Raw genomic sequence first — 27,420 nt, forward strand, 5'->3', positions numbered from 1 at the left:
TGGCACTTTAGTTTTATGAATTGCCTTCTAAACTCCTGACATTGAAACTTTTAACTCTTCAAGCTTAACTGCACATTTCTTGACTTTCAAACTTTTTTTTGAATGACATTTTAATATCATTGTAAATTAATGGTCTGTTTGCAACCTTAGTGTTATTTTATCAAAGTTTGTTGCTTGGGCTTAGTAAATTAGATGTGTCCAATTTATATGTAAATCAGTGCATATCACTAGCTCACATTCACAATGTAAAGTAGGTAAATTTCATTTTTCATGCTTGGTACATCACTAAAATCCCAAACACTATGCTCTGCCATCCATGCATCAAATTGCATGAATTTGCAGCACAAACTATTTGCTCTTGCTGGAATTTGACCCCACATAGCACCCCTGCCTAACTCTGAAGTTGGAGAAAGAGACTTTTTTTGCATTTATTTAAGCTTTGGGATGCTGCCCTACAAATTGACAAGTATTGTAAACCAGGGATTGCTGAGGGCATGGGAGCCAGATATCCAGAACACAGAAATGAAGAGTCCAGATTCTCCGACTCCTCCATCTGCCTGCCTTCTGCTGCACTCTTGCTTTCAGCTCTAATCTGTTCCAGAAGCTGGTTCTTAGAAAGTACTTCTCTGCAGGACAGCCTTTTACCTCCTATATCACAAGTTTCCTTAACAGGTATAAGACTGATGCTGTCGGATTCTCTTCAACAAAGCCCTACATTTCTAGGGTTCTAAAAGGCTTACATAGTCACAAGACTGTCACTGCCCTTAAATCAAGAGGGCAATGGGGGAGGAACATGGGGATTGTGAAACTTCATGTGTTCAGGTTTCAGGGTGGGGCATAAGCTTTGCCCAAATAAATTTGTTAGTCTCTAAGGTGCCACAAGGACTCCTTGTTGTTTTTTTCATGTGTTCAGGATCCCTCTTATCCAGAGAGAACTGAAAAGGAGAGGGAAAATAACTACTCTTGGTACAAAGGTCTTTGCCTCTGTAGTTTCTGCTGTCTGGAACAGCCTCACTGTGTGCCTCCACCTCATGAAGGTCCTGATCCTAAATCCACTAACATCACTGAAAAGTGCCCCAATGACATCGAAATCAACAGGCTTTGGATCAATCCCTAACTCTCCATCTCTTTCCAAATGGTATCTGAAAACATCTCTTCTTCATTGCGTAGACAGCTTGGCTTCACTCTCCCTCTGCTCTTCTTTTATTACTATTCTTCATAGCATTTCAGGATACAGTTTGAATGAAAGGTGCGAAATAATTTTTTTTGTTGGGGCAGAGCTTGAAGCGGAGGAAAGCAGAGTCTGATGCTAAGCGGAGTCTGTTACATGCTTCTGCAGCTCTGACTGCTACTCTTTTATTTGCTGTAAAACTGGCCTTTTCTTTAGTAAACAAAAACAACTCGACAGCTACCAAGCTGGTCACATTTGCAAGAAATGATGTTGTCTGGTGGATTCAGTCCAGGCCTGGGAATTAGGAACACTGACTCCCGTGACTTTGGGCAAGCCATATATTCTTTCTGCCTTGATCTCCCCACTGTGAAGCAAGAACAGTGAAACTGGCCTGCCTACTTCACAAGGCTGTTGTGAAGATTACTTATATAATGTTTGTAAAACATACCATGAAAGCACTCTAGTGTTATATATTATTATGAAGAAAAGAAAAATGCCCTAAAATAAAACAAAATAGAGAAATAAGATTTCTTTCAACCATGAACTTCCCAAGCTCAGGGCTAAGACATATATATTACACAAGCAGAATAATGTATGGGCTTTTGATTGTAAACCTTTATGGGCAAGGATTGTCTTCCTGTGTGTGTGTGTGTGTGTGTGTGGACATTGTCTAGCACATTACGAGTGCTGCTGGAATACAAATGATAACAATAAATAAATCAAGTGTGGTTGATTTGAATTAAGTTGCAGGGTCAATGGGGAACTCTGCAGGTCAGGGAATTTCAATAGCCAGTTAATGTCAGTGGGGCTCTGCACAGGTGCAGAGGTCCATCAATGTGTAACAACTTGCAAGATTCAGGCCTTAAGCCCAAATCCTGCTAACACTTACACAGGTTTTTAACATTACCTACATGAGAGTCCTCCTGATTTCAACACTACTCCTGTGACTAAGTTTTAACGTATGTGTAAATGTTTACAGGATTGGGTCTTACAAACTCACTAGCATCTCCAGCCCCACAAAAAACTCATCTGCAGCAGTAAAATGCTGCCATCACTCAACAACATTACCAAGTCTTGTACCATGTAGTGATTTACTTAAAGATATAGCTGCCGGAATGATTTGATTATGTGAGAATCTCAGGGTTTTTTGTTTTGTTTTTTTTTTAAAGTAAATTTCTAGCCTCATGGTTGTGAAAAAACCTGGAAAATGTGAGCCGTAAGGCTCAAAAACCAGAAGGCAAATACAAAGAACCCCACATTACCCATTATTTAAAGCACAATCTCATGATTTTTGAACACTTGGGTCTGGCGCTGCTGACTGATTGGAAAAAAATGCTGCTGTCAGTTAGCATGATCCTGGTTGTCTCTCAGTGTGCCTGACATTTGATCCTTGTCTCTCTGTATAGGGCAGAGATCAGCAGTTCTGTCTTTGCACCTTGTACAGCGACGAGCCTGGTCTCGCACAGAGAAGCCGAGGGGAGTCCCACGTTAAATGTAACTGGTGGTTCTTGCCCCCACCGCCCATCGTTTTATTTTAAAATAGAGCTTCAACTTTAAAATAACAATGAAAGAGAAATATAACAATAGCAACTACCAGGAGCAATGGGAACATGACCCAAGGGCTCCGTGTGCCCGGCAGAGGTCTCTGCCCCGCTCCGCCCCGCCTACACCCACGCCTCCCGTGTGCAGCGTAAACCTGTGTGACCACCTTGCTGGAGAACTACACTTCCCAGCAAGCCGCGGGCCGCCGCGCATGCGCACCGCGCGCTTTCAGCATGGCCACGGTGCTGTCTCGCGCGCTGAAGCTGCCAGGTAGGGAGCTCGCTCCGCAGGGACAGGCCGAGGGCGGGGCAGGAACAACTCGGCGGGACCCTGCGCGCAGGGGGCCGGGACCGACCCGCGCCTTCCTCGGGGGCCAAAAACATCCGGGTCTTTCTGCAGGGAGGGAGAGACCCCCTCAGGGACATCTGGGTCCGGGGAGCTTCGGGGGTGGGGGGTGTCAGTGCCCCTGAGGTGGAGAAGGAAGTGGGGGTGGTCACTGCTTCAGATGTGTGTGGGGGGAAGTAGAAGGGAGTGTCACTGCTCCTGAGGTGGGGGGGAGGGGAAGAAGGGGGGGTGTCACTGCTCCTGAGGTGGGGGGGAAGAAGAGGGGGGTGTCACTGCTCCTGAGAAGGAGGAGGTGGGGGTGGTCACTGCTCCTGAGGTGGGGAGGGGGGGTCACTGCCCCTAAGGGTGGGGGAAAGAGGGGATCACTGATCATAAGGGAGGGGAGTAGGAGCTGAGTTGGAAGCCAATGGCGGGGCTGTTCCATTTGCTCATCGGATGCCCCTGACACTGCTTCTGTTGAATATCTTAGTCTCTCTGCACCCTGTCATGCACTCTTATAGCACTATATTCTGAGATTAAGTAACAGTACATTTTTGTAAAAAGCAACAGAGGGTCCTGTGGCACCTTTGAGACTAACAGAAGTATTGGGAGCATAAGCTTTCGTGGGTAAGAACCTCACTTCTTCAGATGCAAGTAATGGAAATCTCCAGAAGCAGGTATAAATCAGTATGGAGATAACGAGGTTAGTTCAATCAGGGAGGGTGAGGTGCTCTGCTAGCAGTTGAGGTGTGAACAGTACTGCTGAGCTCCAGTTCATTTGCAAATTTGACACCATCAGATCAGGATTAAACAAAGACTGTGAATGGCTATCCAACTACAGAAGCAGTTTCTCCTCCCTTGGTGTTCTGAAGAAGTGAGTTTCTTACCCACGAAAGCTTATGCTCCCAATACTTCTGTTAGTCTTAAAGGTGCCACAGGACCCTCTGTTGCTTTTTACAGTTTCAGACTAACACGGCTACCCCTCTGATACATTACATTTTTGCATACTCTTTGCAATACTTTGCTCTCCGTTTCCTACAGCTCATATTATTGTGGAACATATTTGATTTTGAACAGAGTTAGAACAATGTTTAAATTGCTGCCTTTTAAATACCTTTTGCGGTAAACTAATGCAGCGTGTAAAAAAATAAATATATGAAGGAGAATGAATACCTAAAAAAGATAAAGAAATGTTTGTCTTTGTCTCGTTCGCTAGTATGTGTCATTCCTATAAATAACCTACTCTTCTAAATCAGGCTCCAAATTCAAGTTCTGTCTCTACATTTATCGGGGTAAATATAAAAACCCTGCCAAATTTGTCTGTATAATTTCCAGTAATCTCTATTTTATCATTTGTATTAAAAATGGGAGAGAAGAAATATATCTATACCCTGGTAATAGGATATTCAGGAAAAGGGACTATTAGTTTAGAGAAGCACGTATTTTCGGAGGCGTAGATACAGTCAACTATACATTTCTGTGAGAACATTAAAAGGGAATTTTACTGAAAACACCTCTTGAGTGTCTGTATTTTACTGTAGAACAGGCTGCCAAGGTTTTGTTAGAAAACGGGTGGAGCCAATACAGGTGGCAATACTAAACCAATGGGAAAGTGCCCCATCAACTTTCATGTCTATTGCTTGCACTCAGGAAAACTGGAACAGAACTAGCACACCAGCTACTGGCTGCTGGAGCTCCTCCCTCCTGCTGGGTCTCACCAGCTTCTTAGTGCTCCCATGGCTTTGAAGTGGAACCCAGTAGGCAGTTGACATGGCCTTCCTCCACTGGCCCATGAGGACCAACCGTGATGACACCTATAAGGCCCCACCTCAAGCATTAATCAATCCAGGGCAAGGTCTTCTACCAAACTGAAGCTCTGCTTTAGTGCTTTTTTTCATTTACAGAACAATTTGTTTGTTTGATTAAACAGGATGGAACAGTTGTTCAAAGCTGTTTACTTGGGAAAAATAAAAGTTCAAAATGGGAGAGTTATAAATATGTGAGCAAAGGGGCATTTTGCAACTGCAAAGACAAACTTCTCCCTAAATTTCTTGACATAACTAATAATGTGTATCCACCTGCAACTGGAAGACATTAATTTGGGTACACAAAGTAAGCTATTTTTAGCTGAACGAAGGCCTTTCAAGGGGATTTACAAAAATAATCCTTGTATCTGTGCTCAAATTTATTTGTACACCTAAGACCCTACTTGTGTGACTAACACATAGTCAAAATGTAGCTTTCAACAGCCATGAAAAGTCTGAACTGTTTTTCCTATAGCTGCTTTTTCTTTCACTTTTCATTAATTTCGCAAATATGTGCTATCTTATTTCCCTAAGGGTTTAGATATGTATATGTGGCATCAGCCAACTCCTAAGAGCAAAAAATAGAAAACAAAGTATGGCACCAAAGAGGGTTCAAAGAATATTGGAAGCAGATTCCTGTTTTTTAATAATCAAGAAAAACAAGCATTGAAAATTACAGTGGTGTAAAGTTCAGGATTTGCTCTCTTCACTCTAAAACCAGTGCTAAAAAACCCCACTGCTATTGGCCAAGAGATCAGTGATAGCTTGGTATCTCTCAAACTGGCAAATCTTAAACTTTTCATAATGTTCATGTAGTTTTAATACAGGCCTTAATGGATGCCTGACCTGCTGGAGCACCCACAGAAAAATATTAGTGGATACTTAGCACCCACCGGCAGCCAGCTCCCCCCTCCTGTCCAGCGCCTCCCGCCCGCCGCAATCAGCTGTTCTGCAGCGTGCAGGAGGCGCTGGGGGTAGGGGGAGGAGCGGGGACGGGACCCGCTCAGGGGAGGGGGCAGAACTGGGGGGGAAGAGGCGGGGGGGAAGGGGGGGGGGCGGGGCCGGGGGCAGAGGGGGGGTTGAGCACCCCCGTGGAAAGGAGGAAGCCAGCGCCTGTGAGTCAAGGTACCTGTGCTGTCAGTTCCAAACCTCTGTGCCTTTGGAAACACCACATTCATCTGTCCTGAGATCAGCAAGTAGCCACTTGCTCCCCACCCCCGTGTCTAGTAAAATACAGATTTTCTCAAACCACCAATCCGAGGTTTGCCTACACCTGTCCTCATTTCTCACCTTCTCCAAAGCCGTAACCTTAACTGTGCATTTCCTGGGTTTCAGAAGTTTTCAGTTTTGGTCAACTCAGTGTTCTTTGAGGGGACAACATCCCACTAAGCAACCTTAACTCTGCCTCAAGATAGATTTTTGCCATTGAATTTCCTAGTTTTCTGAACAGGAAAAGATAAGCTGGAGATAGGAGTTAGGAGTCATTTAGGCAGTTGTCCATATCATGTCCTGCAATTATTGTACTGACACCAGAGGGGCAAGACCTCCCATATCCCAGCTCACATGGGGGGCTCAGACTGCCTTAGTGGTTCCAGCTCTTCCTTCCTCCCCCCCCCGCAATCTGGGCACACACATGGGAGGGGAGAATGTGGGGCTGACAGGTGCCCTTGCCCCTATTCCATCCCCTTCTCTGCCACTCCCCCCGCACATCCCCCTTCCCAGTATCCCACCCCTCCACTCTCCCAACCTCCATTTCTCCCTCGCTTGAGCCGTCAACCACTCTCCTCTATCACCTGCCCTCATTTAACTCCCTCTCAATAACCCCCCCTCTTCGCTGCAGCCCCAAATCCCTTTCCCCCACTTCCTCTCCCCTCTCTGGAAGCATTCACATGTCTATTTTTCCCCTCAAAAACTTTGATTACATTTCCTCCAAAATAAAATTGCCATCCATGACTGTCAGATTGCAGCAATCTCTGGCCACTCAGTCCAAAACTCATTTGGTTTTAGGTGGGGGCTTGTGATTAATTTACCCTTCGGTATGTTAATTGAAGGGTGAGTTCACAGCCATCGGTCTCAGTGAGGTCTGTGTTCAACCAGTCATTAATACCTCTCAGTTTAACAGTACAAGGCAGCAGAAGGAAACTGGGTTTCTGGAGGATCCTGTAAATCAGGAATCCCTTCGTCAAATGACCCCAAATTTGGATCACTAATCCTACTCTGCACTGTCCTGAGGCACACAAAATTTCAAAGGAATCTGATTAAACATGTAGATTTTAGAGGACTTAGAAAGATCAACTTTTATACAGAAGTTGTGACACAGCCTTAACTATAACAGCGCTCCCATGTTGCCTTAGCTAAGGCTGTGAGTGAGGCAGTTAAGGATTTACTGTGACTTAACAGTGTTATTTGATTGGCTTTTACATTAAAAAAATCCTGTCGTTTACATTAAAGTTACAATTTCAAACATAAAAGAAGAAAGGAAAATATGAAGGTTCTTTTATGGTACACTGGGTGCACTTTCAGCATTTCTACTAGTTGGAGAGAGATTACTGGTTTGGCTGCTCATACTGCTAGAATCTTTCCAAACTGAAGAATTTAAGGATGGCTGCTGCAATGTTAACTCTGCTGTGTAGCACAGACTGCATATTTTATACATTTAACAACTTGACAGTTACGTACTAAGCTGTGCATTTAAAGAGAAAAACAAATAGGAAAAATTACTTCTGAGCAGTAGGGTTGAATTAACATTACCATGAGAACCTAAAACTTTCTGATTTCTCTTCTTTGGATCATTCCCATTCATCATAGAATCGGAAGCTGGATACAATACACATTTTTGCAATTACCATATATATATTGTTTATGTCTTGCAAAGTGTTCCTTTAAACACTTGAGGCACAGTTTAGCATCTGGCATCACAGCTCGTTCCCATGGAAGCAGCTATGGTGTCACAGAAATTTAGATTGTGACATCACTGAGTGGATCAGGGAGGAGGAGCAGATGAAAAATGAGATATAGAGAGAGGACCCTGCCATGGATACACTGTAAAGGCTACCATGTGAGGAAGGGCTCTTTCATGATTAGAGCTTTGAATTAGGAGATTGCTGAGGAGAGTCTGGGACTTAGGTATGCAGAGGGTTAAGCATGGAGATATGTAGGGTTGGCAGAATTCAATTTTTATTTTTTAAAATGTTGACAGATAATATCGATGTTTTTTTTAAGCATTTTTTTATTCTTATCAATTTACATTTTCACAGGTGTGGAAAATTATGGGTGGGGGGGATCCGACATTAGTGGGGGTCCACCAATAATTGTTTAATGACACTAGATGTCAAGATTGAAAAAGTTAAAGCTTTATAACTATTCAAACCCAAATTGTCAACATCACATTTCAAAATACACAAGGTAATATCCTTAAATCCAAACTCTAATAAGTTCACAAGTAGCATTTTTCTTACTTTGCTTCTCTGTAAATTTCAGTTATTATCGATGGAAATATTTTTTCATGGGTTTGTGTGTGTACAATGAAATCAGCACTTATCACTGTATACCGATGAGATTCTAATCCTTCCAAGCCTAAAGATATAGTACGATAGCTCCATGGAACTGTTTCTAATTACAGACCCGGAAAGCATTAGAGGAAATTAAGCAAATCCTGGAATTGTTTTTTTGCCTTGGGGAACTAAACTGTGGGGATCTGTTTTCTTGTAGCCCTCACTCTGAGACCAGGTGGATGTGCATGGACCCCGCCTTCTCCCTTACACCTCATCCCCTCCAACCATGCCCATCATCTGAGTAGACACAAAATACAGACATCCTGTCTTCTCTCTCTCACTCTCCTCCCTTTGGGACCTGAAAGCGCAGAGATCTTATTCTTTCTTTCCTTCCCACCAGCCATGCTTGATTCTCTCTCCCTGCTTCTCTCCTCAGGAAAAAAGAGCCCGGACCTAGGGGAGTATGACCCCCTCACTCAGGCTGACAGCGATGAGAGTGAAGATGACCTTGTGCTCAGCTTGCAGAAGAATGGGGGAGTCAAGAACGGGAAGAGCACCCTGGAGGAAGTGCAGGACCCAGACTCAGAAGTGGAGGTCGAGGTGACAAAGCAGCGGCTATCAGAGAGTGCCCCAGATGGGTACCCTGCAGAGGCCACTGGCAGCCTGGAGCAGAAGGCAGCCTCCTCCCTGATGCCATACCTGCGCACAGCAGTCTTTTTGCTTACCATGGTTATCTCCATGATTCTGGTGCTGGTGTGCGCCTTTCTCATTCCTTGTCCTCCCAGAGACTTGCATAACACCTGGAACCGCAACCTAGGCCAGGAAGCAGGTGAGAGACCATTAGGAACAGCAGCTGTGTGAGATTGGGAAGGGGGTAGCTCACAGGCTGGGTGTGGGGGAAAGACCCACTTGGGAGAATTTGTTTAGAGCAGAGGAGCAGCAACTTAAGCCTCTTCACCACTGCAGATGCTCTGAGGCCATAAACAGGCATATGGCTGATGCACCCAGCCTTCCTCTGATGCCTATATGGTACATATCACGGGCCAGTCGGAGATACATTCTGTTGTCTAATAAGGTCTTACTTTCTCCAGTGCCAAAAAAATAGCAGGGTTCTTCTGACTCTCCTCCCATGTCACCCCTCTGCCTGGATGGCGTTACCCATTTTGGAATTTGCCCCAGATATAGATGGGCTAGTCCACTTTGGTCCCCATCACTTCCCTATCCAGAGATTGCACTCCACAAGCTCCTCCATTCACATGGGGTGGGGGGAGGTAGAGACAACACATGCCTGCCAATAGTGGGGGGGCAGAGTGAGGTCAGCCGGCTTCAGCAGTATTAATGAGCATGCTCAGTACAAGCCAAGCAGCAAATCTCGGGGGCGGGACATGACGCGTCGCCTGGGGTGGGGAGGAATGGATTTTCCTTTGTGTATGCAAATTGGCTTAACTAAAGTTGTTTCCTCTGCATATTTCTCTCCCTGTTAAATCTATAAATCAGTAATTTAAATGTTCCGAGGTCTCTGTCTCTCCTCAAACAGTCATAGAATAGCTAGCTAATCTGTGGTATTTTCTAAAGTGCTTCCCCGCTTGATATCTCCACTGAGACAGCAATGATCGGTGACGTGATTCTGTTAGGCCCCGATGTGATTCTACTCTTTTTCCTTCTTTCCTCCTCCCATTTCTGGGCTCTGAGAAGCCAGTCAGATGTGGTACCAGATCACTGCAGTGGGTGCAGATAATCATCTCTGCTGGCTCCTGTAGGCCCTTGCTGGATCTTTGGCTGAGCCCAGTGCTGGAGCTGTGCCGTGTGGGGAGGGACATGACATAGCTGGGCTAAACAGTGAAATCCTTGCTGATCTTAAATGCAAAAAAGAAGCTTACAAGAAGTGGAAGATTGGACAAATGACCAGGGAGGAGTATAAAAATATTGCTCAGGCATGCAGGAGTGAAATCAGGAAGGCCAAATCACACTTGGAGTTGCAGCTAGCAAGAGATGTTAAGAGTAACAAGAAGGGTTTCTTCAGGTATGTTAACAACAAGAAGAAAGTCAAGGAAAGTGTGGGCCCCTTACTGAATGAGGGAGGCAACCTAGTGACTGAGGATGTGGAAAAAGCTAATGTACTCAATGATTTTTTTGCCTCTGTCTTCACGAACAAGGTCAGTTCCCAGACTGCTGCACTGGGCAGCACAGTATGGGGAGAAGGTGACCAGCCCTTTGTGGAGAAAGAAGTGGTTCGGGACTATTTAGAAAAACTGGACGTGCACAAGTCCATGGGGCCGGATGCGCTGCATCCAAGGGTGCTAAAGGAGTTGGCGGATGAGATTGCAGAGCCATTGGCCATTATTTTTGAAAACTCATGGCGATCGGGGGAGGTCCCGAATGACTGGAAAAAGGCTAATGTAGTGCCCATCTTTAAAAAAGGGAAGAAGGAGGATCCGGGGAACTACAGGCCAGTCAGCCTCACCTCAGTCCCTGGAAAAATCATGGAGCAGGTCCTCAAGGAATCAATTATGAAACACTTAGAGGAGAGGAAAGTGATCAGGAACAGTCAGCATGGATTCACCAAGGGGAAGTCATGCTTGACTAACCTAATTGCCTTCTATGATGAGATAACTGGCTCTGTGGATGAGGGGAAAGCAGTGGATGTGTTATTCCTTGACTTTAGCAAAGCTTTTGATACGGTCTCCCACAGTATTCTTGCCACCAAGTTAAAGACGTATGAGCTGGATGAATGGACTGTAAGGTGGATAGAAAGCTGGCTAGATCGTCGGGCTCAACGGGTAGTGATCAATGGCTCCATGTCTAGTTGGCAGCCGGTTTCAAGCGGAATGCCCCAAGGGTCGGTCCTGGGGCCGGTTTTGTTTAATATCTTTATTAATGAACTGGAGGATGGTGTGGACTGCACTCTCAGCAAGTTTGCAGATGACACTAAACTGGGAGGCGTGGTAGATACACTAGAGGGTAGGGATTGGATACAGAGGGACCTAGACAAATTAGAGGATTGGGCCAAAAAAAACCTGATGAGGTTCAACAAGGACAAGTGCAGAGTCCTGCATTTAGGACGGAAGAATCCCATGCACTGCTACAGACTAGGGACCGAATGGCTAGGTAGCAGTTCTGCAGAAAAGGACCTAGGGGTTACAGTGGACGAGAAGCTGGATATGAGTTAACAGTGTGCTCTTGTTGCCAAGAAGGCTAACGGCATTTTGGGCTGTATAAGTAGGGGCATTGCCAGCAGATCGAGGAACGTGATCGTTCCCCTTTATTCGACATTGGTGAGGCTTCATCTGGAGTACTGTGTCCAGTTTTGGGCCCCACACTACAAGAAGGATGTGGAAAAATTGGAAAGAGTCCAGCGGAGGGCAACAAAAATGATTAGGGGTCTGGAGCACATGACTTATGAGGAGAGGCTGAGGGAACTGGGATTGTTTAGTCTGCAGAAGAGAAGAATGAGGGGGGATTTGATAGCTGCTTTCAACTACCTGAAGGGGGGTTCCAAAGAGGATGGAGCTCGGCTGTTCTCAGTGGTGGCAGATGACAGAACAAGGAGCAATGGTCTCAAGTTGCAGTGGGGGAGGTCTAGGTTGGATATTAGGAAACACTATTTCACTAGGAGGGTGGTGAAGCACTGGAATGAGTTCCCTAGGGAGGTAGTGGAATCTCCTTCCTTGGAGGTTTTTAAGGCCCGGCTTGACAAAGCCCTGGCTGGGATGATTTAGTTGGGAATTGGTCCTGCTTTGAGCAGGGGGTTGGACTAGATGACCTCCTGAGGTCCCTTCCAACCCTGATATTCTATGATTCTATGAATAGTGCTGCTTCGGTGGTTTCCTGTGGATTCCATGATGCCTGGTTATTCAGACCCCTTTTCGTTCATGGTTGTCCTCATCCCCATTGTGCAGAGTGGATTTGGCAGCCATTCTGATAGCAGCTCCTGATTTGCTTTGATTGTCACAGGTGGAGTGCTGTTCCCACTGGAGCTCTCTGATGTGAATGGTGATGGGCTCCCGGACATCTTGCTCTCCTTCACAGCCCTGATGAATGCTAGCGTATTGGGTAAGATTTTAACTGCCAACTTCGCTTCGCCAGGGATGCCAGCCTTGATGGCTCTTTTGTCGGGTTGTCCAATGATTTTTTTCTTATTTTCTCCCTGCCAGCCTTTATGAATGAGAGGAGTTACCCTAACCATCTGCAGAGCTGCCATGCTGTTCTCCTTCAGATCTCTCCTTAAAACAGCTCACTTCTGCTGTGAAAGTCCCAGCTGATATATTGATTGACAGTAGTAATTTTACCACACCTGGCTGTTTAATGTTAAGCAGCCCACTCCCCCTCAGCAGGCTGCTTTTCATTTCTCTGCTAACATTTGCATGACACGTGGGATACCCCATCAGAAGTCTAGAAATAACTTAGCTTGTCACTGAGTTCTGCTGGTTTCCCACTGCTCCAAGCTTCCTGTTTCTGGAGCTTCCCAGCTGTCATTGTACTGCATCTCCACAGCCACCTTCATCTTGTAGTAACATGAAATCTGTTCCAGTCCCACAGACACAGTCAAGAAGCAAGGGCCCATTATGCTGGAGTGTATTGGCAATATCTGGTGTCTAATTACAATGATTGGTGTAATAGGAATACAGATAAGAAGGAAAATTTCCCTTCCCCCATGGCATAGTGCTACATAAGTAAGACCCCATGTACTCCATTACAAGTGAGATGTAAATTCCACTGCAGGGTCCCTGGAGTCCAAGGAATTCTGGTGCAGTAGATAGAAAATCCAATGGCAGGTTCATTTCAATTAAAAAATTGTGATTATACTGAATTAAATATGAAAATGAATCATTCAACCTGTGTGGTATTCCCCGGGTTCTTTATTTTACACTGTTCCCACATTTTCAGTTTTCAACATGAAGCAGATTTTTGTACTGGCACTGCACTGTAGATGCTGTTAGGGAGAAGCTGGAAATTTTGCCATCTGGATAAGACCCATGTGGAGCTCTTAGCACCTTGGAAGATGTGGGGACTTTGTTTGGGGTTGTGACATAAGCGCATTAGCTGGATGTTTCTGCTAAAAAGATGAACAGTATGTCTGATGTTAGGCTGACCTTAAACTTATCATCATTAGGCATCAAAGTCAACATTTGATTAAAACATATTGGGCTACTTCATACTCCATTTAGCTATTATTTTGTGCTGTCTGCAGACTCAGGCAGACAACACTGTTTGACACTGATTGCATGCTTTCAAGGTGTTTTTCACAACAATGAAGGCTAGAAACATAGGGGGGCTTTTTACCAAAAAAGAAAAAACTTAAGATTGTGGAGCAAAATTCTGCTGCCACAGAATCACAGAACATACAGGACCCTGTGCATAACTAGCCAGGTTCCTAATAGAAGGGTAGTTGCAACTTCTAAGCATTAACCATTGGTCAGCAGAAGAATAAGCATTAAAAAGAACAGTAGTCTAGTCTGGTGTGACAGCAGTTAGGGTGATGAATTGAATGGACCAGTAGGTGCTCGGGTAGCGCAAATATTATGTTCCTTTGCCAACCAAGAACAGAAACGTAACTTCAGGTGTTTCTATGGACAGTTACTGCCAGTTCCATTCCTGTGAGCTAGCAAGAGACTGACATAACCAAACTCATGGGATTCTTCTGAATGCAACTACTTTAACCTTTTCCACTTGGGGACAGCACAGAGTAGCAGCATAACTGAATGGAGTGTCCCCCTGAGATCACTTTGCCTTGTTCCTCTCTCTCCTTTGATTGCAAGGGACCTCACTGCCCCTCTTGTGTGTCTGCAGGTGTTTCTACACCATCGGTAACTGTGATGGCCCTTTCGGGTGTGAACGGCAGCACCCTGTGGTCCAGCCACATTCCAGAAGAAACTCGGAGTGTGCAGTGTAAAGGACTGACTCTCACAGCCCCAGCTGAGCCTGTCTGCCTTGTGACTGGAACATCCAAATTCCTCAGCCTTCTCCAGGCCTCCTCAGGTAGTTCCAGGCATGAATTTGTGGATGAACCGATCACCTTGAATAATTCAGCACCATGGTAGCAACATAGGAACAAGTCCATAGCTAAAAGAAAACTGCAGAGTAATACAGAAGATGATCTAATCCAGGGGTTCTCAAACTGTGGGTCGCGACCCCATTTTAATGGGGTTGCCGGGGCTGGCTTAGACTTGCTGGGGCCTGGGACTAAAACCAAAGCCTGAGCCCCACCGCCTAGGACCGAAACCCAAGCCTTGGGCGGCGGGGCTTAGGTTACAAGCCCCCTGCCTGGGGCTCAACCCTTTGGGCTTTGGCTTTGCCCCCCTCTCCACCAGGGGCAGTGGGGCTTGGGCTTTGGCTTTGCCTCCCCGCCGCCCTCCTCCCCCCCCGCCTGTGGCGGAGGGGCTTGGGTGGGCTAGGTCTTCGGTCCCCTCTCCTGGGGTTGTGTAGTAATTTTTGTTGTCAGAAGGGGGTCACAATGCAATGAAGTTTGAGAACCCCTCATCTAATCGTTAACAAATACCGAATTAGAAGGAATAATATGTAATGTAATCCTTTGCACTTCATTAATGTAGCCCTATAACATCCCTGTGATATAGATAAAGGATATAGGAGTCATTTCACCTACCACTGAAATGTAGCCACCTCTTGAGTGGAATGCAGCAGCTCTTTCACAACAACACAGATGCGCTAAACATCATATCTAGAGAAAGAGGTGAGGAAGTATGCTGTAGCCAGTTCCAGATTCAGGAGAATTTAGGTTGATAAAAGTATTTACTAGATCTGAACGAATATTGCATTTTTAGTCATTTTGATTATGTTCCTTTTATGTTTACTCTTAATGGACATCCTCGCAAGTGAATTTGCTAGCAGAAATGTTCATGGGAACAGTGAATTTTAGGCAAATGTTGGAGAATATTTTTGGAGCTTGAATGAGCATTTGCAGTGGAACCCTGGTTCTGAGAGTTATATTTATTTAGTTAGGGAATATAGAAATGTTGCATGACTTCTGTGCCCAATGAAAACTAACCAACACAGCTTGACTTTCAAACGGTTGTAATGAATGAATCCGGTGAGACTGTTCACATGTATAAGTGTTTGCAGGGCCAGGGTAGTCTCTCTGAACTCAGTACTACTGCTTGTGTGAGTACAGTTACTTGTGTACATAAGCATTTGCAGGATCTGGCCCTAACTTTGTTCTGTACTTTGGAGGGGTGGGGAGGCTTTCCCACAGCAGAAGAGGGAGAAAAGCATGTTAAAATATGATTGTAAAAGTATAGTAATTGGCAGAGGGACTCAGAGGGCAGGGAGAGCATCTGGAATTACTTTGAATTTGTTTTTTAATTTAGTTAGAAAATTTGTGAATCCTCTTTTACTGGCCCCTCCGCGGGTCCCCACTGACAAACCGTGTTTAAAATCACTTCTGCTCACATACCTTTATCCCCCCATGTGGAGAGGATAAAGATGCAACAAGGGCTGTTTCCTGTTGGAAATTTTTCAGACACAGATTTCCATTTCCAAAATCTGTCCCTCCAACTATGAGTTCCTATCCCATTCCCTGGGAGTGTCTGCATAGCTGTGACATCAGCAATCAGGCTTTACCACTGGCCAGTTAGGACAGCTGGTGTCCTGCAAAGCCTCTCTCTTATTTAGGATCTAATCCTGACAGTTGAACCCCAGAAGAGTTGCAGGTTCAGAACCAGACCCTGATGAAGATGTCAGAACGCTAATAAAGCAAAGCATTGGCAGGCTGTGACTCAAAAGCAGTTCACAGCAATGGGGAGGAAAGAATTCCACTTTCCACTGTGTGTGAATTCCACAGCCACCTGCTCTAGGTTGGATTTGTTACTCATGCTGTTGGGCGGTAGTGTCTTCTCTCCCTTCCTCCTTCAGGAAGGTTTAGTTGGACTCTCTGAGGATTCTCATGAATTCTGCTTTCTTGACGTGCTGCAGTGCTCAGATGTTCTCTTCTCCTATAGGGAAAACCATCTGGACACTGAACCCCGCCCACCTGCCAAGTGGGACCCTGGCTGCACCAGCCGTCATGCTGCCAGATTTGGATGGGGATAAGGTTGGAGATCTGGTGGTTCTGGCCATCGGAGAGACCCAGGTATGATACATCCCCACCAGAGCTCTGAATGGGCTTGAATCTTTGGAGGGGGAGCAGGGACATGGTCTAAAGAGAGTGTAGTGGGGGAAGGGCACAAATTCCTTCATCCAAGTAGTTTTCTTACCTCAGATTCCCCTTAGGTACAAACCTGCCTTCCTTCTCTTGCTCTAGAGAACAGGATCAAGTAGTAATTACATTGTCTGTATCTTTTATCAGCTGACAAATGAATGTCGTTGTTAAATTAATCACTGTCCACTGGCTGAGACGTGAGAATTGCTCTCTCCTGTGCTTCCCCCTTTAGCAGTTACTGCTTTTGTTTTTAAAGTGGTTTTAGAGCACTAGTGAAAGCTGACAATTTGACAGCCCAGTGATGTGCTCTGTTTAGCTATCGAAGAGACGTCCCTGTCTGTCAATCATGGTGCAGACTTCCCCTATGCTGCTCCGTGCACAATGACTTAGAAAGTACTGCCTTTAAGGTTGATGAGAGAGTTCAGGCTCCAAAGTCCATTCATTCACTGACACCTCTGCTACTGACAAGGGTGCCTAGCATATTGGGGGGGGGGGGGGGGTTGTGACAAGGATATCGTAACATAAGGAACTAGACCAAGACTGCTAGCTCACACAGGAAAACAAATAGAGGAGGTGGGAGGGAAGAAGAAAGATGCCAAATGATTTGTCATGTGATACATGCTACTGTGTGGGGAGGGAATGGCAGAGCTTTTCATTCTGGGGCAGAGAGGCTTTCTGCTGTGTGTGAGTCAACTCCCAGAATTCCCTGCATCTCTGTCACCTTTGCAGCCAGACCTGTGCTTTATCCTGGTATCGGGTAAGACGGGAAACCCTCTGGGTGGGCCCGTGAAGTACAGCATCAATGGAGAAGGAAAACTGATCGGCCCCCAAGCCCACATTACCAGCCGAGGAGCCATCTATATCCTGTTTGGCTTTGGTAAGATGGGCCACTGGCCTCTGCCACTTCCATTTGATCTCTTTTCTAAGGCATTTTAAAGCTGGGATCACTGTGAGCTCTGCCAGGCTGTTCCTACCATTCCTTCCACTGGTGGAGGCTCAGATTGGAGAAGATGGGAGCTCCCCACACCAGTGTAGGAAATGGCGCAGGAACAGTGATACCTGCTTGGAGCTCCTAGGACTGGAGTGGCTTGGAGCTCTCCAAAGCCATTGATGCTCCTACGCATCTTCCTACATTTTGTGCTTCTCGGAGAGGCCGAGACTCTCCTCCTGCTTTTGTTTGATCACTATCCACCTGCAAGTGGTCCCAGCCTCTTGTACTCTCAGGACTGTCATCCAACAAGTGAGAATCTCAATCTTTGCTCTCCCTGTCACGTATCTGTTAGGTAATGTCCAAGCAGTCGCCCTGAGGGATCTCTTTGCCCAAGCCAGAAACCGTGACAGCTTCCCTCCTGTGCTGCAGCGGGAGGAGCCGGAGTGGGAGAAGCGCAGATCTGTCAACTTATCAGAGCTCATTGACATTTACAGGTGGGTTGTGGTCTCTCCATTCGGGCTAAGCTGTGGTTCTGCCTGGGCACTGTTGGAGGTTCCCCTTCCACTTGAATATCTCTGTCCATCAGAGTCACCTAGGCAATGCCTGTGACATCAAGAACTCCAATTCCCTCCCTGTTCCAGTGATTGCAGTGGGCATATGCCATGTGTTATAAAGGGAACCTCTTGTTCCTCTGAGCCCTTGTTCCCCCCTTACAGCCACACATGCATAGGAATATGCCTGCACAGGGGAGAAAAAGTGTGTTTCTAAATCATTAAGAATCCAAGTTAGCAGCTCTGTCTACACAGCAGAGTGGGCCAGGGTCGTGTAGGACCTGCATGTCCCTTATTCTCCACGCAGTGATTCAATGCCCAGCAGAGCCTGGGAAATCCTTTAGTGTGACTGGGAACAAGAAGAAAGCAGCAGGCCCCAATTTAGATGAGGTGGTGAAGTGGGGATTCAGTCACAGGAAAAAACCTAAAACCCATACCTCTGTGGATTAGACTCTCACATATTCAAAGGCGCGTAGAGCTTGGCATTGGCTGTTTTTATTTAAATAAGTAAATAAAACCTGGGAAGCCCAATTGCCTCATGTTGTCTTTCTTCCTCTCCCAGCGGGGGCGTAGAGTTCCTGCAGATGGTGATGGCTTCAGATACTAACTGCAGCGACCTCCTCATCACCACAAAACACAACCTGACTCTGCTGCGAGGAGAGGACCTGGAGCCCCGCTGGAACCTGGAGCTGCAGGACATTCATAGGTTAGCTACCCTTTTGTTTTTTCTGTGTCTCCGTTTTCTGTTTCTCTCCTCCAGGCGCGCACACTCCTGTGGGAATCATCTGGAATTATTCCCCAAGCTTGCAGGGATACCAGGGAGCTGGAGTCATTTGTGTGTCGGTATGTTAGTGCTGTGGGGAGGGAAGAATGGGAGAGGAAAGGAATGAAACAAAGGGACAGACTGAATCGCCAACATACTAGATTCAAAGAGTGACGTCCATCTTAGTATGTTGAAAGGAAGAAATTCGTCCCTGTGCAGGCAGCCAGCACGTGGTCTATGCAGCACTTAAGCCCCTTGAGATGATGGTGCATATGCTCTGTGCTGGACCTCTGCACAGGGGTATATTTCACTCAAAGAGTTTAATGAAGTTGCAAAATCTCCTGGGACAATAACAACAGGTGATTTCCCCAGCAACCCCAGTATTAACTGGTTGAATGTACACCTGGGCATAGATGGCAGAAGTACTTTGTTGACAGCATAAACAAGAAACTTGTTTTGGTACCTACAAAGGTGGAAACAACTGTGAACTTAGTGTGTCCCTAGCCTCTGTTTGCCAGAAGCTGGGAATGAGTGACAGGGACGGATCACTTGATGATTACCTGTTCTGTTCATTCCCTCTGGAGCACCTGGCACTGGCCACTGTTGGAAGACAGGATACTGGGCTAGATGGACCTTTGGTCTGACCCAGTAGGGCCGTTCTTTTGTTCACTAACAGGTAGGAATTTATCCAGGAGGCAAGTGTAGAATCTTCATTAACCAATAGCGATCACTGTACAGTTGGGTGTGGTGTCCTAATAGATGGCAATACACCTACGAGGATACAGTGATTACTTTGAAAAGGGCAGATTGCAAAACTTATGCAGGAAAATGGTGAAGATGAAGTGAAAGATAAAGGTGGAAACATAGATCATGGAATCATCCTGCAGCCTGTACAGGACCACTGTGCTAAAGGCCCAGATTAGCTGTTGTTTTTTTTCTCAGTGGGTAGATACAAAGAGTAAAAAGGGGAACAAAACATGCATAGTAAAGTAGAGAAGGGGATTAGTTTATTAGGGCTAAAAGAATATCATTTAATAAATGAAAACCCTGCTTAAACAACATAGCACAAAGTACAAACTCTGCCAGGAAGTGTCACACATGAAACAGCAGGAGAGATGGTATGTCAGACATACAATATCTAAACCCAGCAACTATTCCTGAAGGCTAAAGAATTTTGGAAAGGGGAGCAAAAGAAGATTCTGGGGGTAACAGATTGGGAAGCCTCACTTCACTACTAAGGATAGTGATGGCAATTCTCAAGTCTTGTCTTCGTTGGAGATTGGCTCCAATTAGAGCCGCCAGTATCGCCATACAAGCACAGGCATAGGGGAGACAGGCTAAGCTGCAGTTTCCAAATGTGCAGCTTACACATCCCAGGTTCAATCAGGGACAAGCTCCACAGTTTATAGTGCTTTGCCCATTTACCCTAGGGTTTTTGTACTGGTGCAGCTACACTGGTGGCTGGAATCCGCACAGCCCCCCAGCATAGACAAGGCCTAAGGATAGAATAGTAAAACACTTGGATAAGTGTCACTCAGTAGAGTCAAACCCACACAGCTTCTGTTAGGGAAAATCTTGCCCTTTTGGAAAAAGGTAACAAAATATAATAAATGATAAAGGTGGCCCGGTCGATAGAATTTTATTGGATTTTCAAACAGCTTTTGATAAGATCCTTTAAGATCATAAAGGAGAATCACTAGCCAGAAGGTAAGGGACAAAGTCTGGTGGACTAGAAATTGGTTAAGCAATCGAAAATCGTGTTGTAAATGGATGATTTTCAGAAGAGAGAAGGTTTAATACAGGCTATCCCAGTAATTAGTGTGGTGGCAGAATTGGTTTGTTACACCACTGATTTGAAAGTGGGAGTTGATGTTGACTGATGGATAACACCTAAAGTATATTTTCAGTTTGGGGGAAAACGCCAGATGAATTCAAACCCACAGGGGAATCAGGAATCTTGATGGCAGAAGAAATTCACCTTAAATAAATGTAAAGTAACATGCACAGGCAAAAAGTAGCCTCCACTTTTTGTTTATGCCAGTGTACTTTGAAGATACGGGATTCTCCAAGGTAAATGACTTGGGAAACATTGATGCTAGTTTAAAGATATCTGCCGCTGGGTTCAGAGGCAATGAAAAAGGAAAAGGCATGCTTGGTGCACTACAAAGGGGATGAGCAAATACAGAACATACAGTGGTGATATTATATTGAAGAATTGCCTGCTCTTATTTGGAGCATTGTGTCCAGACCTGTCCACTTTAAGAAAGATAGAACTCAGATTCAAAAGCCAGAGAGGCAAGCAAGATGGTTAGAAAACTCAGGAGTTTACATATGATGCAAGAGATCCAAATCTAGAATTATATCGCATAGAAGGAGAAAAGTGAGAGGGGACTTGAGCTGAACTATTAAAGATTAAGAAGGGTTTAGTAAAAAATGGCCAGTGACTCTTTCTCACACTGGTCCATAATAAGGGAACAAGGAGTAATGTGATAAAAATAATGCCTCACACATCATATAATCGGTCTGTGAAACTTACTACCGCAGGCGGTCTGACAACCAAAAACTGTTGATGGATTTTAGAAGGTCTGGATAATTTTATGACTGCTAATACAAATGTGTAGTTGTGCATGCTAAGGAAAGGGTAATAAAATGTCAGGCTGCATTATGGTAAACTGATTACCATATGACTCAGACAGGAATTTCCCTCTGTGTTTATGGCACTGAAGAATTGCTTAGGAGCACTGTGGTTATTTTTCCCTCCTCTGATATAACGGCAAATGGTTGCTGCTAGTCAAGGACTATGCTTGGTGAATTAAAAGCCTGATCTGGTCTGGCAAATCCTGTGTTAATAGCAGTGGGATGAGTGTCAATCAGGGGAAAATTACCTAAAAGCGGGTGCATTGTCTCGCTCAATATTCCATGCTTTTCCAGTCACTGTTACTTTCTCAACATTCACAGCCAGCCTGCCCCTGGCTACTTCAATGCTGACCAAACCCTGGACTTCATGGTGCAGGCTCAGAGGAACGACAATGTGAAAAAGGTAAATCCTGGGAAAGTTACCACTTGGGGAGGACTGTGGTGGGACAGAAGAGAGGACAGGGTATGTGCTAGCTGTAAGGTCCCTAGTCTCTGCCATAATCATCTGTCTCTTCCCATTTCCATGGCTCATGGTGCTCACGCTGTGTCCCCCTCCCTGTTTTCAGATGCTGGTGGTGGATGGTAAATCAGGCCTCCCTGTTTGGAGCTATGATCTCCCGTGTCACATGCAGGAATCTGATGCACTGTCAGTGATGACTTTGGAGAAGAAATCTGTTTTTCTCTTCTGGGCTGACGAAATGCAGCCTGCATTACAAAACTTGGTAAGCGAGAAAGAGCCCTGTTCCCACTTGGAAGCTTTCTGCCTGAGGAGTATTCAGTCTCTCCCCTTTTTCTTATTTCTTCTTCAGTTACAATGTTACTGAACTTAAAACCTTCCATATGGGATGGGGGGGTCTCTTGGTTCTAAATTCTGAAGGGTGCATGTACACACACACATACACATAGTCTGTTTTTAAATCTACTACTAGATTATTAATATTTTTCCATAAATAGCTGCCATTTTTGTAGGCTCCACACAAATGTGAACTCCCCTGTACCTGTTCAGCAGTTCAGATCCATGCTGTCATTGTTAATGATGTGGAACGCAGTCAAGACCCCTCACGTATTAGTTTTTGACATGGGAGACAAGGTGAGAATAAAGTGTATGTAGGCCAAGAGGGAGAACAGAAGTGAAGGAAATGCATTTTTGATGGCGTTACGCAAACCCACATCTACACGAAGAGGAATAACATAATGAAATCTTCCACCTGTCTAAGGTCCAGTAAAGTCAGCCATCACCATGGTATCTGAGTGAAGGGAGAGAATAAGTGTACAAGGCCTTCAAGCCAGTTCTGTCTAAATTCTGCAGTGATTGTCTATAGCAGTTGAGTCTCACCCCCTAGTGGTTGTAGTTCATGGCTGCAGGGCTTGCTGTATGTCTAGGGGAGAAAGCAGTAAGAGAGCTCTGTGGGATGCTGCAGAAGCCTTTCCTAGTCCGAATGTCACTGGAACAGTGTGCCATTGGGCTCCCTCCTAAGAATACAGTGTTCCTAAGCCCAGAACTCTTTTATTTGGAAGAGTGTGGGACGGGGCGGAGGGAGGGTGAACGTTCAGCTAAATGTGTGTTTTCCAGGAACTCCAGGGCTTAGCTTCCATAATCTCTTAAACTAGCATTCCACAGCTTGGTGGGCAGGCTGCTAGACTGGTCCAGGAGAGGGGAAAGCAGTGTGGAAGGGAGAACTAGTAGAGTCAAAAAAAGCTGCATGATCTTGGATCAAAACCACAGCCGTCACTTGCACCTGTGACAGTTCTTAATGGAGACAGCCCCATGAAGAGCTTGCATGAACGAGCTCAGACAGCAGCCTGCCAAGCCAAGCCTCCCTTTTCTGCTATTCAGCATGCTTGCAAGAGCAGGCGCAGCCTGGCACTATGAAGCCACCAGTGGAGGGCAACACCCAAGAGAATGTAGCTTTTTGAATGGAGGCTGGCAAGGGAGGAAAAGAACAAGAGCAAAAAGAATTTTAAAAATATAAAAGCAAAAAATAGACGGAAGACAAAAAAGGGGGAAAAAGAACAGAGAGAGTGAAGGAAAGGAACGAGAAATGTGCCAGGGCGTGGTGTGAAGGGACATAGGGATGGGAGGAGGAGTGCCTCACAAAAGGGGTTCTAGATAAAGAAAGTTGATAACTGCTGCCTTACGGCTTCTACAGAGCTGCCTTTCAGGGCAGGCAGTAGCCTACAGGAGCCCGAGGAAGGGATTCTTGTTTGCTCTAGTGACTTGTTCTCCTAGGAGCTGGGCTTACATTGGTCCCTGCCCACTGGATGGTTGTGCCAGTTCCTGAGCTTCTGTTGCATTTGCAAAGTCTCACCTGCTGCCCCTTTGCCTCACAGCATTGGTCCCAGTCCTCTCAGCTAGTTCACCAGTTTTCCCTGGCTGGAGGAGAGATGGGTTCTCAGAATGTTTCTTTCTTTTGCCTGTCTCCTCCCTCGGCATGAGTCCATAGAGAAGCTGCTTGGGCTCACACGTTATTCTAGACATCCTCCAGGGGCTCCTTTTCATACTGAGAAAGAGCTTCTTCCGTTTGGGGACAGCTGCTGTGGAAGAGCTGTGCAATCAAAGGGGAGACTGGCTGAGATAAAACATTGTGGGAGAGACCTCATGTGTGAATGGTTCTCTCTCTGGAGCAGGAGAGCCCATCCTGGAGAAGAACTGAGATTTTTATAGCAGCAGGTCATAGATGATTTCTGTAGCTCATGCCAGTCAGTGTAAGATGGGGGTTCTCAGCAAATGGCGGCTCCTTCCAAAGCAGGAGTTGTTGTGGAGGATGTAGCCATCCCTTTTTTGCCTTTCTTTCCAAAAGGAGCCTGGCCCAAGAAACAAGCGTCCAGGGCTACACCACCTCTACCTCCTGCACCCTACCTTTCCTGCCCTCCTTTTGGACCTCACCAATGTAACAGACACAGTGACTGCTTCAGCCAGTAAGTATGCAAGGGCATGGGGTGCTTCTTAGTCTCATCTCAAAGGGAAACTGAGGAAGGCCAAATGGCTGTTAAAAATCCTTCCCTGTTCTGAAGGAGAAGTTGGCTGTGAGATGGTCTGGGGTCTTGCTGTGCTTCAGAATAAGCAGGACTCTCGGTGTCCACCAAGTTTAGGCCAGCCACAGAAAATCAGTGAAAACTGCCACCAAGGTTCAACTCCCACTCCTCCTCTCTTGCCCAACACCAGGTCTATAGGCTGGCAAGTAGAAAACTCACCAAATCACTCTTAGCATATGATAAATACTAAGGGCCTGATTCTGGTATCACACTGGTTTTACTTTGGAGTAGATCCATTGATTTCAGTGGAGTGAACTGGGTAATCAGACCCAATCATCTTGCTGCCCCCAATACTGTGCCCGAGGCAGTCACCTATTCTGCGCTATGTGGTAGAACCTGCTCTGCTTCCTCCTCATTCATTTGAAGAGGTGATTGAAAATTAAGTACTTTGTTTAAATATTAGTTTTTCCTTTGATAGTTAACCTGGATTTGCCTCCATACAAAATTACACAATCAGTGGAATGTGGGAGTTTAAATTACCTCCTAAGAGCATCAGCTGGACACCCAAGGGAGCATACCAGACCAGTTGGACCAATGGCCTGGCTGGTGTGGCAGGAGGCAAGATATGGGATTAGATGAACTGGCAATCTGGTGTGCCAGGAGGTGGGGCCCAATGCTAGACATGCCACAACCAAGTCTGCTGTGGTGTAATGATTCTAAGATTCATAGCACTGTTGAAATAAATGGCTGCCTTGAAAGTAAGTGTAAATTCGTTGTTAGAGCAGGGAATTGGAGATGATGGTTCCTGGGTTTTGTTCAGATTATTCTATTCATTATGGGGCTTTGGACAGGTTTGTTACCCTCCCTCCCTTTATGCCCATTTCCCTATTTGTAAAACGAATAAAATGCCTACTGACCTGAAGAAGAGCTCTGTGTAAGCTCGAAAGCTTGTCTCTCTCATCAGCAGAAGCTCGTACAATAAAAGATATTACCTCACCCACCTTGTCTCTCTAAAATGCCTACTTACAGGAGTACAGAGGATTAATGTTTGTAAGGTGCCTTCAGATTTGGGAATGAGAGGCTCTTTAGAAGTGTATTACATTATGCAAGTATGCGTAGCTGCCAGCGTAAGACTCAAAAATGCCAGTTGAGTCGCAAACTTCATATTTTGATCTGCATTGCAATTTATTTCCACTGCAGATTTTCACCTTCAAGATTTTTGAACAGAATGATCCAAATTTATATGTGACTAAAGATCCACAGTCCTTACGCAGGGTCTGTCTACACTGCAGTCCGAGGTGTGACTTCAGCACATGTAGACATACCCGAGCCAGCTCTGATCCAGCTAGCTCCAGCACCAGTAGCAATGAAACCATGGCAGCACAAGCTGAACAGCCTGGTCTGGGGCCCTGTGTACGTACTCAAGAGGCCAGCCTGGGCTACCATTGCTGTTATTGAAGCCAGTTAGATCAGAGCTAGCTTGGGTATGTCTGCATGTGCTTCAGTCACATCTCTGATTGCATTGTAGACAGACTCCCACCCAGACACGACTCACACTGAAGTCAGTGGGAATCTTGGCTGAGTGAAGACTATAAGCTTTTGCCTGAAGGGTGTAATTTTCTCAGTGTTCGCCAGTATTTTCTCTCCCTTTCTTATCAATCAGTTGGAATTAACGATCTCCAAAAAGATGCATTTTACATCACCATGACAACGAGCCCGACCTCCGAAAACCAGCCGGGCCTGCTGTTGGTCAGCAAGCTGGGCCTGCGGTGGGCCATGCTCACTCAGAGCCGAATGGTGCCGCTGAGGGAGACCACCTCAAAAATCAGCCGTGGGGAAGTGAGGAGATTCCTCTCCAGGCTGAAGTTTATTGATTTTCCTCACAAGGTGAGACAGTTCAGAGGGAATCCTTTGCTAAGTCACAGGGGTCGGACAGGCAGTGCCCCTCCCCTCATGGACAAGGGTTGGGGATCTTTCTGCGCTGGCATTTGCAGGATGCCATCCCTTTGAGCGTAAATTGAGTGGACTGTCAGGGCATGCAGATGCTTTGGTAGTTAGGACGTGACAGTTGGACTGGAGGAATCTTGGGAGCAGGACAAGGACAGGGGATGGTAGCTGGGGAGGGGTAGAAAGGCAGTGGGAAACATGGGGAAGGCAGGGGTCCCCTGTCTGGACTTTGGGCTAGTAGAGTCCTGGCTGATGACTTTTCTCTCTTTCTCCAGTTCTAGCATGTTGGCCCGTCAGGTTTCAATAGCCAGGTGGACGTGTGGTCTAGGTGGGGCACGGGGAGCTGCTTGGCGATTCCTCAGGACGTCCGCTGTGCCCAGGGAGTGGGGACTGAGCACTCTCTCTGTCCCCCCCCTCCCGCTTGCTGTGGAATGGGAGCAACTGTGTGTGACCCCTTCCCCCCCACACCCTGCCTGCATGCTTCCTTCTGGGTAACATGGCAATGAGAAGGCAGAGAGATAGAGCTGTGAATAGAAATGGGTATATTTTTGTATGTTTAATTTATGAACTGGTTCCAGGAAGCTCCCATTTGTGTCCAACCAGCATTTCCTGCCATTCTGCACTAATCTCTGTATTTTTGTAGTGGAGCCTCTGCCTGGCTCCTATATGGCAGGGCTGGTCATGGACGCTCCACCAGCTGTCCTACCTCTTTATTTTACAGACACCAGGGCACTCCCCTTTTCCATGTCCAGTTCCCAGTCTCCTGAACCGTCCAGCCCTCTATGACCTTGGCAGGTTGGGAATGTGCGCTCCAGAGGAGAAAGGTTCCACCCCCCCATTCCAATTGCCCCTCCCAACCAGGTTGAAGTGGCTGGTGGAGAGGCTTCCCATTCCTAGGTCGCCCTTTCCCCTTGCTTTGTTTGCAGGCCCAGAGCTCCATAGAAACATGCCCAGTATTCACAAGAACATCACACCGTTTGTATCCCAAAGCACATTTGTTACCTGAAGTGGGCCAGATCCTCTGGTACAGGGGAGTGCAGCCATTTTGTGCTGTGCCTCTGGCAGACTCTAGCCTGGATATGTGGCCCCAGGAATATCTCACCAGTGTGAAGTGGTTCCTCAGA

The 27,420-nt window shown here is 46.0% G+C and overlaps 1 protein-coding gene across 1 annotated transcript; it reads left to right on the forward strand.

Moving 5' to 3' along the window:
- The first annotated feature begins 2,903 nt into the window (after nucleotides 1-2,903).
- Nucleotides 2,904-27,285, forward strand: FAM234B (family with sequence similarity 234 member B). Its single transcript, XM_024193880.2, has 13 exons — nucleotides 2,904-2,983; nucleotides 8,773-9,165; nucleotides 12,291-12,389; nucleotides 14,127-14,315; nucleotides 16,292-16,422; nucleotides 17,221-17,368; nucleotides 17,775-17,916; nucleotides 18,536-18,679; nucleotides 21,695-21,776; nucleotides 21,940-22,095; nucleotides 24,175-24,292; nucleotides 26,013-26,236; nucleotides 26,572-27,285. The coding sequence occupies exons 1-13, from the start codon at nucleotides 2,947-2,949 to the stop codon at nucleotides 26,575-26,577; spliced, it is 1,869 nt and encodes a 622-aa protein (XP_024049648.1). The 5' UTR covers nucleotides 2,904-2,946; the 3' UTR covers nucleotides 26,578-27,285.
- Nucleotides 27,286-27,420: the final 135 nt, after the last annotated feature.

The sequence above is a fragment of the Terrapene carolina genome, unplaced genomic scaffold (genome assembly GCF_002925995.2).
Source record: "Terrapene carolina triunguis isolate 2854851 unplaced genomic scaffold, T_m_triunguis-2.0 Scaffold68, whole genome shotgun sequence".
NCBI classification, from domain to species: domain Eukaryota; kingdom Metazoa; phylum Chordata; order Testudines; family Emydidae; genus Terrapene; species Terrapene triunguis.

Coding starts and splice junctions, on each gene's coding strand:
- FAM234B (XM_024193880.2), top strand. CDS start 2,947: ATGGCCACGGTGCTGTCTCGCGCGCTGAAGCTGCCAG. Junction 17,369..17,774: donor CTATATCCTGTTTGGCTTTG/GTAAGATGGGCC, acceptor CGTATCTGTTAG/GTAATGTCCAAGCAGTCGCC. Junction 21,777..21,939: donor GGAACGACAATGTGAAAAAG/GTAAATCCTGGG, acceptor CCCTGTTTTCAG/ATGCTGGTGGTGGATGGTAA.